Genomic DNA, 13932 nt, shown 5'->3' with positions numbered 1-13932 from the left:
AGCTCTAAGTCTATGATCCGATGAGACTGAACACCATTCATTTCCCAAGGTTTTATTGAGTGCCTACTGTACACCAGATATAAGATGTACAAAAGTAGATAGATAAATACACATGTATATACATATGTACATATACACATGTACATACATGTATGTGTGTGTATACATACACACACAGTCTCTGCCCCCAAGAATTCATTATCTAGTTGAGGAGAAAAGATAGGCAAATATGAAACCACTAATGACAATATAAGGCAATATATTCAGGGCCAAGGTGGGTGGTACAGATTGTACCAGACGTGATCAGAGAAGGGAGAAGACAAAGCTTAGCTTGGAAGGATAGAGAAGATTAGAACAGGCAGATGGAAAAGTAAAGAATGTGAGCAAAGGTTTCAAGTTGGAAACCAGCATGATATGACCAGGGGCTGGTAAGGAGCCCAGCCTGGCCAGAGCAGAGAGGTGTGTTGGAACCACATTGGAGAATCTGACTTTTAAAGGAAATGGGAATGTAGGATGGCAGGTGGACAACCATGGGGTTCATTGGTACTCCAGTATACCAAAAGAACCAGAGGCAAGCTTCCAACTTAATGAAAGAATCTTATACTCAGAAGATCCTTGACTGAGAGCTGAGAGAGACCTCCCAGGCCATCTAAACCAAACCTCCCATTTTCAGAGGAGGAAACTGAGGCCCAGTGAGGGAAGTAACTTATCCAGTCACATAGCTAGGAAGTAGAGTATCTGAAGCAGCATTTGAACCTCAGGCTAGTCTGTGTCCAGGGCGTCATGCTCCCTTAATCCTCTGTGAAGGATTTGTGAAGAAGGCGTAAAGGAACGAATACATGCATGAATGTGCCCATCAGTGAAGGGAATATTCAAAGGCAGGATCGCGCAGATGCATCGGAGCATTAATGTGGCAGCTGTGTGCAGGCAGGGGTAGATTACAGAAGGGAGGGACTGTATGGAGGCAGAGACTGTTTCAGGAGGCTATTTGAGCCCAGGGAGCAGCTAGGTGGATAAAGCTATAGTGGATAAAGCACCGGCCCTGGATTCAGTAGGACCTGAGTTCAAATCCAGCCTCAGACACTTGACACTAGCTGTGTGACCCTGGGCAAGTCACTTAACCCTCATTGTCTTGCAAAAAAAAAGAGCCCAGACAGTGAGGGCCCGGAGCATAGAGGATAGAGCAGTTACAGCCACCATTTTGCAGGGATGCTTAATTTTTTTAAAAAATTGATCAGTAAATTGATCTAGACAAGAACAAAGCGCCCTTTGTGAGACACCGAATCTGAAAGGGTCACTTTGATTCTACTATTAAAAAAAACACAACCCAAATGTAAACAAATAAAAGAAACCCCTCTACTTGGCAAACCATTTGAAACTGAATCTGGACTCCTTTCCATGAACACTTACAGCATTAGCGAATGGAGAGCTGCCTCAATGCCAGAAAACCTGGGCTCCAAGGCCCATTTCTGGCACATACCCACTGCATGACTCTGGGCAAAGCCTTTGATCTGCGTTCACAGAGCAGGTGCTGCCTTGCATTAGCAGAGGGAATTTCCTCCCCTGGGAGTTCCCTCTTCCAGTAAAATCCACAGGACCAGTCCCTGTCTTTACCCCTATAAAACCTAAGCATTAAGATAATTTCTGAACTGAATTCCTGAATACTATAGTCATAAGTATTAAAAAAAGGCTCTCTCATGTCATCTGGTCCAGTCGTGGTTGTTAGTAGTGTAACACTCTTCATGACCCCATTTGGGGTTTTCTTAGCAAACATACTGGGGCGGTTTGCCATTGCCTTCTCTAGCTCATTTTACAGATGAGGATCTGAGGCAAACAGGGTAAAGTGACTTGCCCAGGGTCACACAGCTGGTGAGTGTCTGAGGATGGATTTGCACAGGAAGATGAGTCTTCCTAACTCCAGGCCTGGCATTCTATCCCCACCTGGGGGCCACTAAACCCCCATTTCTAAGGGTCCCAGCAGGTGGTATCTCAACTTAGAAAACCACAAATTAACATCATCTACATTTTATTGTATTTTTATTTTGTTCAGTGTTTCCCAATTACCATTTAACCTGCTTCAGGCAGCACCAGGCCTAGGCCAAGTGTTTGACAACTCCAATCTAATCTATCCTCTTATTTTCCCAATGAGAAAACTGAGACCCAAAATGAGTAAGTGACTTCAAATCCAGCATCCTTTTCACTATACCCTGGTCCATAGTGCCCTACTTGGCCTTTGGTTCCAGACACCATTCCTTGCTCTCTGACTGTTGTATGTGTGGTAGTCAAGTTTTCTCTAAAGGGAAAGCCACTAGGGGCAGCTAGGTGGTGCTATAGTGGATAAAGCGCTGGCCTTGGATTCAAGAGGACCTGAGTTCAAATCCAGCCTCAGACACTTGACACACTTACTAGCTGTGTGGCCCTGGGCAAGTCACTTAACCCTCAAAAAGCAAAAAACAAAAACGAAACAAGAGAAAGCCACTGCCTCCTCCTCTTCTTCCTCTTCCTCCTCCTCCTTCTCCTCCTCTGTCTCCTCCTCTTCATCTTTGGTCCTCCTATAGCACCTAGATCATTCTGGCTGTTCTTAGGGATGGAGACATGGTTACTGTTATTGGCAATGCCCAGCACCATCACACTCAAGTAAGTAAGCAGTAGGCACACTTAACAATGTAAAGAAAGGCTGGGTTTGGAAACTGATGTTGCTGCATCAGGAACTAGAATCATTGGATTCACTCAATATTCATTCATTCATTATAAATTAATCATTAATTCAACCACCTACTGTGTTCAAGGTACTGTGCTAGGCCCTGGGAATTCGCATACAAAACAAACAACCAAAACCAGGAGAATCACAGCATTCAGAGCTGGAAGGGCCTTAGTAATTATCTGGCTCAACTCCCTTATTTTACAGAGGAGGAAACTGAGGCCCAAGAAAGGGAAGTGACCTGCCCAAGGTCCCATATAGTTTCCTAAATCTAGAACTGGAAAGGACCTCAGAGGACAACTAGTCCTTCATTTTACAGAGGAGGAAACTGAGACACAGGGAGGGGAAGGGTCTTGCCCAAGGTCATATAACTAGTAAGTAGCAGAGACAGGATTTGAACTGAGACTCTCAGACTCCACTATCTGCCTCCCTGCACATCTACCCTAGCCTCTCTCATCACTCAGACCCATCACTCAGATTTCATCTGAGTCCCATTTACAGGTGGCTTTCAGTTTATGAAGTGGATGTGTTACTGGAAAAAAATGTGCACACTTCACATTTGGGTCTTTTTTTTGGTGAGGCAGTTGGGGTTAAGTGACTTGCCCAGGGTCACACAGCTAGTAAGTGTCAATTGTCTGAGGCCGGATATGAACTCAGGTCCTCCTGACTCCAGGGCCTGTGCTCTATCCACTGCACCACCTCTCTGCCCCATACATTTGGGTCTCTTGAGGCATATGTGGAATGCTCTTGAGAAACTCACTAGTTAAATGAACCATGAAGGGGGCAGCTAGGTGGCACAGTGGATAAAGCACCGGCCCTGGATTCAGAAGGACCTGAATTCAAATCCGGCCTCAGACACTTGACACTTACTAGCTGTGTGACCCTGGGCAAGTCACTTAACCCCCATTGCCCTGCAAAAAAGAAAAAGAAAAGAACCATGAGATTTCTTGAGTAAACAGAGTAAGAGTGTCTTACGTGATTGGATTGTTGAGTTCGTTTTTTCTTAAAGTAGAAATATTCGTCTCAATATGTGACATTTAGGTTTATAGGATCATAGACTTAGAGCTGGAAGGGACCCTTAGACATCATCTATTCTAACACCTCATTTTGCAGATGAGGGAACTGAGGCCTGGAGAGGGTAAGTGACTTGCCCAATGTCATACAGCTAAATTGAGTTGGGATTGGAATGTAGATCTTCTAGTCTCCCAGGCCAGGTCTCTCTCTGCTCCGCCATGCTGCTTTTCATTCAAAGGACCATGGGCTGCCGATGTCATCATTCATTTTCGTGCTTAAACTCTCAGCTGATTTGGCCTTGCCTAAGTAGACAGAGACTGACGGCTTGGGTTTGTAGACTCAGAGATCCAAGAGCTATAGAAAGGACCTCAAGAGAGCCTCTCCTCTAGCTCTTGGCCTTTGGACAGGTTAGGCATGGCTTGCATTTCTTTATAAGTCATTTGCTAGGTGATACAACTGAGGGAGAAGAAGGGAGGTGTCTTGCCTATGGTTTCATAGCTAGTCAGGGTCAGAAGTGGGACTTGAATCCAGGTTTCTCTCACTAACGCTAGCTCTCCATCTACTACACCACACTGCCTCTCATGATACAAACCATACCTTGGATTGATATAGTGTCTTATTTCCAAAATGCTTTTATTTCCAGGACATCCCCCTGTGCTTTTTATCCATTGGGCCATTCGATCCCCATGCCTATAGGATACCCTAAGGTACTCCTGGGAAACTGATGTATGTATGTGTGTGTGTCCTCCTCCTTTCCCCATCCAGCCGTGTGGAGATCTCTGGAGGCTATTACGAATACATTGATGTCAGCAGCTGCCAGGATATCATCCATCTCTACCACCTGCTGTGGTCGGCCACCATCTTGAATATAGTGGGACTCTTCTTGGGAATCATCACTGCGGCCATCCTTGGAAGCTTTAAAGATATGGTAAGGAGGGGGCAGCTCTAGGTGGCGCAGTGGATAGAGCACCAGTCCTGGATTCAGGAGGACCTGAGTTCAAATGTGACCGCAGACACTTGACACTTGCTAGCTGTGTGACCCTGGGCAAGTCACTTAACCCCAATTGCCTCACCAAAAACAATATGGAGAGAAGGGGGAGTCCCAAGGCACAAAACATCCTGTTTGTGATGCCCTGGTAGATGGGAGTGGGGGAAGGGAGAATGAGACCCAAGGTTTGGAAACCAGATAAATCTGCTTTGGGTACATAATGTTCTGAATGGAGGGACAGGGTCAAAGAGAGAGGGAGGAAGAGAGAGGGATATTGGACTTGTGATTTCCCAGGTGAAGAAACTCCTTCCATCAATTCAAGTTGGCACCTTTTCTGCCAGGAGGTTGTAGTGTATTTCCCAGGATGCCAATATACACAGTGTCTCCTGTTCTAAACACTAATGGGAAGAGTGGAGGGGTGGCCTTTCTGCTTCCCCCACTCACACTAATTATCATATAAATGCCGACCTATATTTTTCTCCTATGGAATAACCTCATTTGCACAATTTTTGAGTCATTCGAAATATTGGTAACCTGGATTTCATTGGGATTCTCTCCCTGGTTTGGCCCCAGGGTTTGTCAAGAGAGTTTTCTTTTTGTTAGTGAAAGGCAAACTAGCAGAGCAGGTCGGGCTGCTGGGATGCCCCCCACCTTCTCCCATCCCAGGCCATGGGTGCCCCAATCCTCACACAAGTGTGTCTTGCTCATCTGTGAACTATGGGGAGTGGGAGGGCAGTTAATAAGGCCTTCCTTTGACTCACACACCCTCTGTTTCCCCCAAGGCCCAGTAATATTTGGGCAGGATATTAGTGGTAGGATTGTGTTAGTGGAGGGGTGCTGCTGCCTCTAAAGCAGATGAATCCCCCAATTCTGCACCTCTCCTCCCTCCCAATAACCCCTCCTTTCATTTTCTGGAAAGCCAAAAGGATGCTGGAAGGAAATAGCTTTGTGTCTCCTCTAGAGGAGCAAAAGTAGAGGAAAAAAGTAGAGGAAATTTTAATCACCTGTGGGCATTCAGGTGAAGGATCCTTGGGAAGATTTGGCTCTTGGGTTGGGGCTCCCCCTGGGAGACCTGGGTAAACGAGATGGGAGAGCAGAGGAGTCTGCATAGGATGCAGAGTTCATTGATTACTGTGTATTTCCATTGAGGGGGAGCTGCCCAGCTCCTATTAGTGTGAGAGATTCTCCATGTCAGAGGGCCCTAGCATTGGAAGTGAGAAGGAACCTTGGAGACCATCTCTGTGGTCATAGGAGCATGAATCTAGAAAGGACTGTGAGGGCCATCAAGTTTTACAGAGCAGGAAACTGAGTCCCAGAGAGGTCAGGTGATAAATGTAATCTGGTGCCTTGACAAGGCTTAGATTCAAACCCAGAACCTTAGGCTCCGGGCTACGATTCTACCAGGCTTCCTCTTTAGTAAAGCCATGAATTATTCTTAGTGGGTTCCCATAAGCTTAAAGTGTAGGTAGTGGGGGCAGCTGGGTGGTGCAATGGATAGAGCACTGGCCCTAGATTCAGGAGGACCTAAGTTCAAATCTGGCCTCAGACACTTGACACTTACTAGCTGTGTGACCCTGGGCAAGTCACTTAACCCTCATTGCCCCACCAAAAAACAAAACGAACAAAAAAAGTATACGTAGCAAGGTCAGCCTTACATATAAGGTATGGTTTTCTCTCTCTCTCTCTCTCTCTCTCTCTCAGATGTCAGTCTACAACTGTTTGTTAAGCGCTTATTATGTTCCAGGCACTGTGCTAAGTATTGCAGATACAAAGACAGGCAACGGGGCAGCTAGGTGGCGCAATGGATAGAGTACCGGCCCTGGAGTCAGGAGGACTTGAGTTCAAATCCAACCTCAGACACTTAACACTTACTAGCTGTGTGACCCTGGGCAAGTCACTTAACCCCAATTGCCTCACTTAAAAAAACAAAACAAAAACAAAAACAAAAGACACAAACCCTGCTCTCAATAAGCTCCCATTCTACTTAGGGAGCCAACACATCAATAACTGCATACATACAGATATATACAAAGTAGTTGGAGGGTGATCTTGGAAGGCCAGCATTGGGGTGGGGTAGGATTCCATCTGAGTCTTGAAGGAGGCTGGGGAAGCCGGGCAGAGGAAGTAAAGAGGAAGAACTCTTATTCCAGGCATGGGGGATGGCCACTGTGGTTAGATAACAGAATAATTGGAAGAGGAATAAAGTAGAATATGAGGAAAGGGAAGAAAAAGGAACAAGCATTTATTAAACATCTGTTATGTGCCAAGTACTGTGACCGTCATGGCAGGAAGGGGTCAGATGATGAAAAAAATTAAAATATTCAGTATTCATTCCTTTGGGCAAATGCAATCAGGAGACCCAGCCCAACAAGTCATGGGGTCTTAGTGCACGGATTTTTCACCTTTGGGGTCCTGGACTTCTTGGGCAGTCTGGGAAAATCTATATAGATTCCTTCTCAGAATCATGGTTTTAAAGGCATCAAATAAAATACAGAGGAAGGCAAAGCAAGCCAATTATATTGAATTACACTTGTCAAAAGACTTTTTAAAAGCAAGGTCATGGGCCTCAGGTTAAGAAACTCTGCCCTCAGGGGCAGCTAGGTGGCACAGTGAATAGAGCACCAGCCCTGGATTCAGGAGGACCTGAGTTCAAATCTGGCCTCAGATACTTGACACTTACTAGCTGTGTGACCCTAGGCAAGTCACTTAACCCTCATTGCCCCACAAAAAAAAAACCACAAGAAACTCTGCCCTCCTTAGTGTGAGAATAAATGACTTGATGAGATCCCTTTCGAAGGATCATTGTGGTATATTGGGGAAAACCTTGGTTCTGGGACTACAGGAAGTGGGTTTCAATCCCACTTCTGACAGTTACCACCTGTGTGGCCTCAGGCAGGTAAATCCCTTCCCCTTTCTGGGCCTCAGTTTCCTTTTCTGTAAAATGAGGGAGTTGGACCAGATGGATCTGAAGCTATTTCCCAACTCTGGATCTTTATAGGAGCCTACCAACAAGAGACAAATGGAGAGTAGTGGGCCCTCAAGAAGGAAGGAGAGGGCACTGAGGAAGGGTTGGGGAGGATGTAGAAAAGTGAAGTGGAAAGCACATTCTTTTTATGGCATTTGTTGTCTTTTCTCAAAAAGAACTGGTCAGGGGCCGCTAGGTGGCACAGTGGTTAGAGCACCGGCCCTGGATTCATGAGGACTTGAGTTCAAATCCGGCCTCAGACACTTGACACTTACTGGCTGTATGACCCTGGGCAAGTCACTTAACCCCAATTGCCTCACAAAAAAAAGAACTGGTCTTTAAAGAATCAGCAGACCATCTCACTAAATCCTGTTCTTCCCCATCTGACTAAACTGGGCACTTAAGGTTACCCAGCAAGTTGATGACTGAGTCAGGACTCACACCCAAGCCTCCTAATTCCCAGGCATATATTCTTTCCATAACATTCTGATGCCCCTTATCTACATGGTTTTTTAGAGGACAAAACCATTCCCCTGCCCATTCAACTTTACACAAGGACAATTTATGGATTGTTTGTTTGATGTTTTTAAACAGACTCCTACGATTCCGGCAATGAACTGTTCGGTGGAAAGTGCCCATCCGAGGGTCTCTTACTACTCGCGGCCTCAGATAGCATCGTACAATACTTACTACCATAGTACGCCCCATCTGCCGCCCTATTCTGCTTATGACTTCCAGGTATGTTTCATTAGGAAATGGCTCCCTCCTTCCCTCCCTCCCTTTTTTCCTTCCTTCCCTCCCTCCTTCCCCTCCTTCCTCCTTTATTCTGCCTTTTTCTTAATAATCACTTTAAAAGAAATTTGTATTTCTCTCTTTGGTTTTAACATGACCTTCATCTCCAAATAGATCCATCCTCCCTCCTCCCCTGGCTCCTGTTCCAAAGCAAATCCAGGCCCTTGTCAATTCCCCTTTTTTTGCACAAGCCCCACTATGGTCAGTGTGACATAGACAGATGTTGATCCCAGCCACTGATGTTCTTCTCACATGACCCTCCAGCACCACTGTGGATAAAGAAGGAACTCAGAACCTTGCACTGCCCTAGTTTGTATCCCTCTGATTAAAATGGCAGGAAATTGATATTCTTCTAATTGGGTTAACTTTGGCATCCCCTTGCTTGGGGAATTCAGCTGTGCCTCCTTAGAATGGTTTCTCATGAGGAGCTTAGGGACAGCTGGTGAAAATCCCAGACACCAGAGATGAAATGTCATGCTCAAGGGATAGCAAGGTGGCCAAGTGTCCCGAGATCACAGAGTATGGGGGCAGGGAGGACATAAGGTAGAAGAAGACTGGAAAGGTTAGAAAGGGGCCAGATTATGAAGAGCTTTGAATGTCAAACAAAGGATTTTATATTCAATACTGGAAGTAATAGGGAGCTACTGGAGTTACAGGAGGGAGGGGTGACATGGTCAGTCCTATGCTTTAGGAAGATTAATTTGATACTGTCAGCAAATAGCTGAATGGAAGGTAGACTGGAGTGGGACTAGATTTGAGGCAGGGAGACCATCCAGCAGGATATTGCAGTAGTCCAGGCATAGGGTGATGAAGGCCTTCCCCAGAGTAGTAGCAATGGCACAGGAGAGAAGGGGGCATATAGGAGAAATGTTACAAAGGTACAAACAACAAGACTTGACATGAAATTGCATGTGAGAAGTGAGAGCTAGTGAGGAATCCGGGATGAATCTTAGCTTATGGGCCTGGGGGACTAGGAGAATGGTGTAACCCTCTACAGTAATGGAGAAGCTAGGAAGCAGGAGGGTTTGGGGGGAAGTAATAAGTTCCGTTTTAGACATGCTGAGGCTAAGATGTCTACTGGATATCTACTTTGAGATCTCCAATTGGCAGATGGAAATGGAAGTCAGTAAGCTAGTAGGCTAAGGTAGCAGTCTCAGTTTATCTTTCACTTGGAAGTGCTGAGTTACTAAAACAGCTCATTCACAACATCATTCAAAAGAAACAAGATAGGAAAAAGGGGAGGGGGAAGTCAGGGAGTGGGTAAGGAAGCCTTGTATGCGAAGAAATGCAGAAACTGGAGGAGAAGAGATGGAGAGGAAAGCTGGAAACAGGCTGAACAGTTTTGGGGGAAACAAATTTCAGAAGTCTTGTAGGTAGGAAAGATACACAGGATTCCATGGAAATTTTATAGAGAAATTCAGCCCAGGGGGGTTAGTAAACGATTAAAGGGAATTATAATGATTCAAAGGGAAATATTTCAATGAGAAGAAAAAAATGGGATGTGACTGCCCAGGGAACTCACTAGCCAACTTAGTTGTTTTGTTTTGTTTTGTTTTGTTTTGTTTTGTTTTGTTTTGTTTTTGCAGGGGCAATGAGGGTTAAGTGATTTACCCAGGGTCACACAGCTAGTAAGTGTCAAGTATCTGAGGCCGGATTTGAACTCAGGTCCTCCCAAATTCAGGGCTGGTTCTTTATCCACTGCAGCACCACCTAGCTGCCCCCCCCACCAACTTAGATCCATACAGAAGATTGAGGCGAGTCTGAATAATGCAGGAGAAGTATAAGGGTTGTAAAAATAGTGTTAGAAGTGCTGACCTGGGGCAGCTAGGTAGCACAGTGGATAGAGCACTGGCCCTGGATTCAGGAGGACCTGAGTTCAAATTTGGCCTCAGATACTTGACACTTACTAGCTGTGTGACCCTGGGCAAGTCACTTAACCCTCATTGCCCCACAAAAAAAAAGAAGTGCTGACCTTTGATAAATTCAAGTCACCAGGCCCAGAGGATGAAAGAATGGGAGGACGGGATTGCTAAGCCACTATTAGAGATATTTTCAAGACTATGGAGAATGGGAGCGGTACCAACGGCCTAGAGAAAGTCACTGCCCCAATTTATTTATTTTTTTGGTGAGGCAATGGGGGTTAAGTGACTTGCCCAGGATCACACAGTTAGTAAGTGTCAAGTGTCTGAGGCCGGATTTGAACTCAAGTCCTCCTGAATCCAGAGCCGGTGCTCTAGCTACTATAGTGCCACCTGGCTGCCCCCCCCCCCGCAATTTTCAAAAAAGGGAAGAGACCAGAGTAGGTCAGTGAGCTTGAAATTTATTCATGGCAAAATCCTAGAATGGATCATTAAAGAGATGGTTACTGAATATCTAGCAAAGAAAACAGTGATTATGAAGAGCCAGAGAAGCTTCATCCAGAATAGTTCATGCCTGGTTAACCTTATTTCCTTCTTTAGCAGAGTCACTTAACTAGCAGCTCAAGGTAATTCAGCCAAGACCATGTACCTGGGCTTTCGCAAAGCATTTGATAAAGAATCTCATGAGGTTTGGGTAGCAGATATGGAGAGATGTGGATTAGGCAGTAATCCAGATTACTTTGGGAACTGCTTGAATGGTTGGATTCAAAGAATCGTTGTTAATGATTTGCTTGGAACCTGGCAAGGGTGTAGTGCACTGCCTGGAAAATCTGTGCTGTTGAATATTTTGATCACTGACTTGGCTTTAGCCAAGAGATGGCACTCTCATCACTTTGGGAGATAACACCAAACTTGGAAGGGTCTGCTCACCCCTTGGATGACAAGTTGGGATCCGAAGAGATCTTGACAGGCTAGCTCACTGGGCTCACGGAGATGAAATTCACTAGGGACAAATGGAAAGTTTTATACTTTGGTTCAAAAAATTTTTTAAATCACCAGTATAGGCATGGTTAGACAGAAGCTGGTGGCACAGTGGATAGAGGTGGGCCTGGAGCCCAAATCTGGCCTCAGATACTTGTTAGCTGTATGACTATGGCGGGTCACTTAAATGCTGTCTGCCTCAGTTTCCCCAACTATAAAGAGGGACTAATAATAGCACCCACCTCACAGGTTGTTGTGAGAATCAAATGAGAGAAAATTTCTAAAAAGCACTTGGCACAGCACCTACCACATAGTAGGTACTATAGATTCTCATTCCCTACCATTTCCCTATGTACATGTTTTCTGTCCATTAGAATGTACATTTCTTGAGGGCAGGGAATGTCTCTGCCTTTGTTGGGATCCTTAGCACTGTGCCTGACAAATAGTAGGTGCTATAAAAATGGTTATTCCTTTCCTTTCTCTTCCCCTCCCTTCCCAGTTTGCCTGGGGCTCAATACAAATCTGTTGTTTTTTTCAGCAGGTCCAACTCTTGGTGACTTCATTTGGGGTTTTCTTGGCAGAGATGCCAGAGTGCTTTGCCATTTCCTTCTCTAGCTGCTCATTTTGCAAATGAGGAAACTGAGGCCAACAGGGTGAAGTGACTTGCCCCCCACACGGCTGGTAAATGTATGAGGCCAGATTGGAACTCAGGAAGATGAGTCTTCCTGACTCCAGGCCCTACACTCTAAGCCAGTGTGGATCTTGGACTACATGAAGAGATATATATTGGAGCTTCCAGAAATGAAGCGATAGTCTCTTTCCTCTGCTCTTGGTTGGGTCACAGATTAACAAGGACATTGATAAGCTAAGGAGAATACAGAGTGATGCGGCATCATAGAATAAGGGCTAAAATGTACACATGCCAGCTTGCACCCCATTTGGATGTGCACGTCCATGAGCTGGGGATATTCTCCAACAAGGCCTGTGAGATGGTTCTTTAAAAGCAGTTAAAGGGAGCAAGGATATTGAGATGGAAGAGACTCAGTGAACTCAAATCAAGAAGCATTCATTAAGCTATGTGGCAGGCACCTGGGATGTGCAGCCAGGCAAAAACATGCCCTGCCCTCAGGGAGCTCCCATTCTAATGGGGGAGAAAGCATGCAAACAACTCTGTATGTACCAGATCTCTCCTGGGCAGATTGCAGGTAATATGGGGGAGAAAGAGGGAGAGAGAGAGGAGGAAAGGGGGGAGAGAGAAAGAGACAGAAAGAGAGAGGAGAGGGAGAGACATACAGAGAGCAAGAGAGAGGGAGAGAGAAACAGAGATAGAGAGGGACAGACAGAGGGAGAAAGAGAGGGGGAAAGGGATGAAGAGTGAGAGAACTCTTGGAGGCCAACAAGTGAAAATGCCCAGATTCCAGAGATGGAGTAGCAGGTTCAAGGAACGGCAAAGAAGCCAGAGTCACAGGATTGTGAAGTATGTGTTGGGTTGGAAGGTAGAAGAAGATTGGAAAGGCAGGAAGGTGCCAGGTTCTAAAAGCCAGAGGATTTTGGATTTGATCCTGGCTGTGACCGAGAAGCACTGGAGTTTATTGAGTAGGGGGCTGGATGACGTAGTTTGGGAGGATCACTTTGGAAGCTAAGTGGAAGATGGGTTTGGGAGGGGGAGAAATGTGAGGCAGGGAGACCAATCAGCTGGCTACTGCAATTGTCTAGGCAAACTGGAGAGGAGTTAGTAGATTTTTCTGATTTTGCTAGTCTTCCTTCCCCTTCTTCTTCTTCCTTCTTTTGGTGCAGTCAGTCTCATAGAAAGTCAGACCGGGTGCCCCCTAAATGATGATTGTTTCTAGATTCATTCATTTACTCATTCATTCATTCATTCATTCAACAAACATGTATGTCAGCTCATGGTACTGTGCCAAGCCTCAGACTGATCCAGAGATGTACAGACAGCACCGCCCCCCAACCTGGCCTGAGTTTTGCCCTGGACAAAATTGGTTCGTAAATATATTCTAACCAAACCCCACAATATGTTGTGCAAATACCACTACAATGTCAATTATCTGAGCACCCACTTGTGTGTGACATTTATAACACTACTTTGATAGAATTAATTATCCCTTTTATATTGTTTCTCTTGACATATTTTCGTTAAATCAATGAACAATGTTAGAGGAATAAGTAATCTATAACAGACAAAGGAGATGAAAACTCCTGCCTCGTTAGTTTGGTTTTTCAAAGAACCGCATGAAGAATCTCAAGAGAACCTAAAGGCGGGGCAGCTAGGTGGTGCAGTAGATAGAGCACCGGCCCTAGATTCAGGAGGACCTGAGTTCAGATCCAGCCTCAGACACTTAACACTTACTAGCTGTGTGACCTTGGGAAAGTCACTTAACCCCAATTGCTTCACAAAAAAAAAGGAAAAAAAAGAGAACATGAAGGGATCACTGTATGAGGTTTCCATTTAAATCATGTTGAAATACTTTGGGGACCTTGTTTCAGCTTGAAATAAAGTAAATCGGCCTCAGTTTCCTCCTCTGGCAAGTGATGAGGGGTTGGCCTAGATGGCCTCAGAGGTCTCTTCCAGCTTTAGATCTAGGATTCTATGTGTGACCTTAGCTAAGTCCCTTCC

The 13932-nt window shown here is 45.3% G+C and overlaps 1 protein-coding gene across 2 annotated transcripts in view; it reads left to right on the top strand.

Moving 5' to 3' along the window:
• TMEM255A (transmembrane protein 255A) overlaps positions 1 to 13932 on the top strand; it is an 88222-nt gene that overhangs the window by 57161 nt on the left and 17129 nt on the right. For both annotated transcript variants that reach the window (XM_043973571.1, XM_043973572.1), the window contains 2 exons: positions 4481 to 4643; positions 8263 to 8406. In XM_043973571.1, the coding sequence (XP_043829506.1) occupies positions 4481 to 4643; positions 8263 to 8406 (307 nt within the window). The remainder of the gene's footprint in view (positions 1 to 4480; positions 4644 to 8262; positions 8407 to 13932) is intronic.

Source organism: Dromiciops gliroides, chromosome X (assembly GCF_019393635.1).
Source record: "Dromiciops gliroides isolate mDroGli1 chromosome X, mDroGli1.pri, whole genome shotgun sequence".
Lineage (NCBI taxonomy): Eukaryota > Metazoa > Chordata > Mammalia > Microbiotheria > Microbiotheriidae > Dromiciops > Dromiciops gliroides.
Note: the sequence above shows the minus strand (reverse complement) of the source record. Positions and strands in the feature narration are given on the sequence as shown.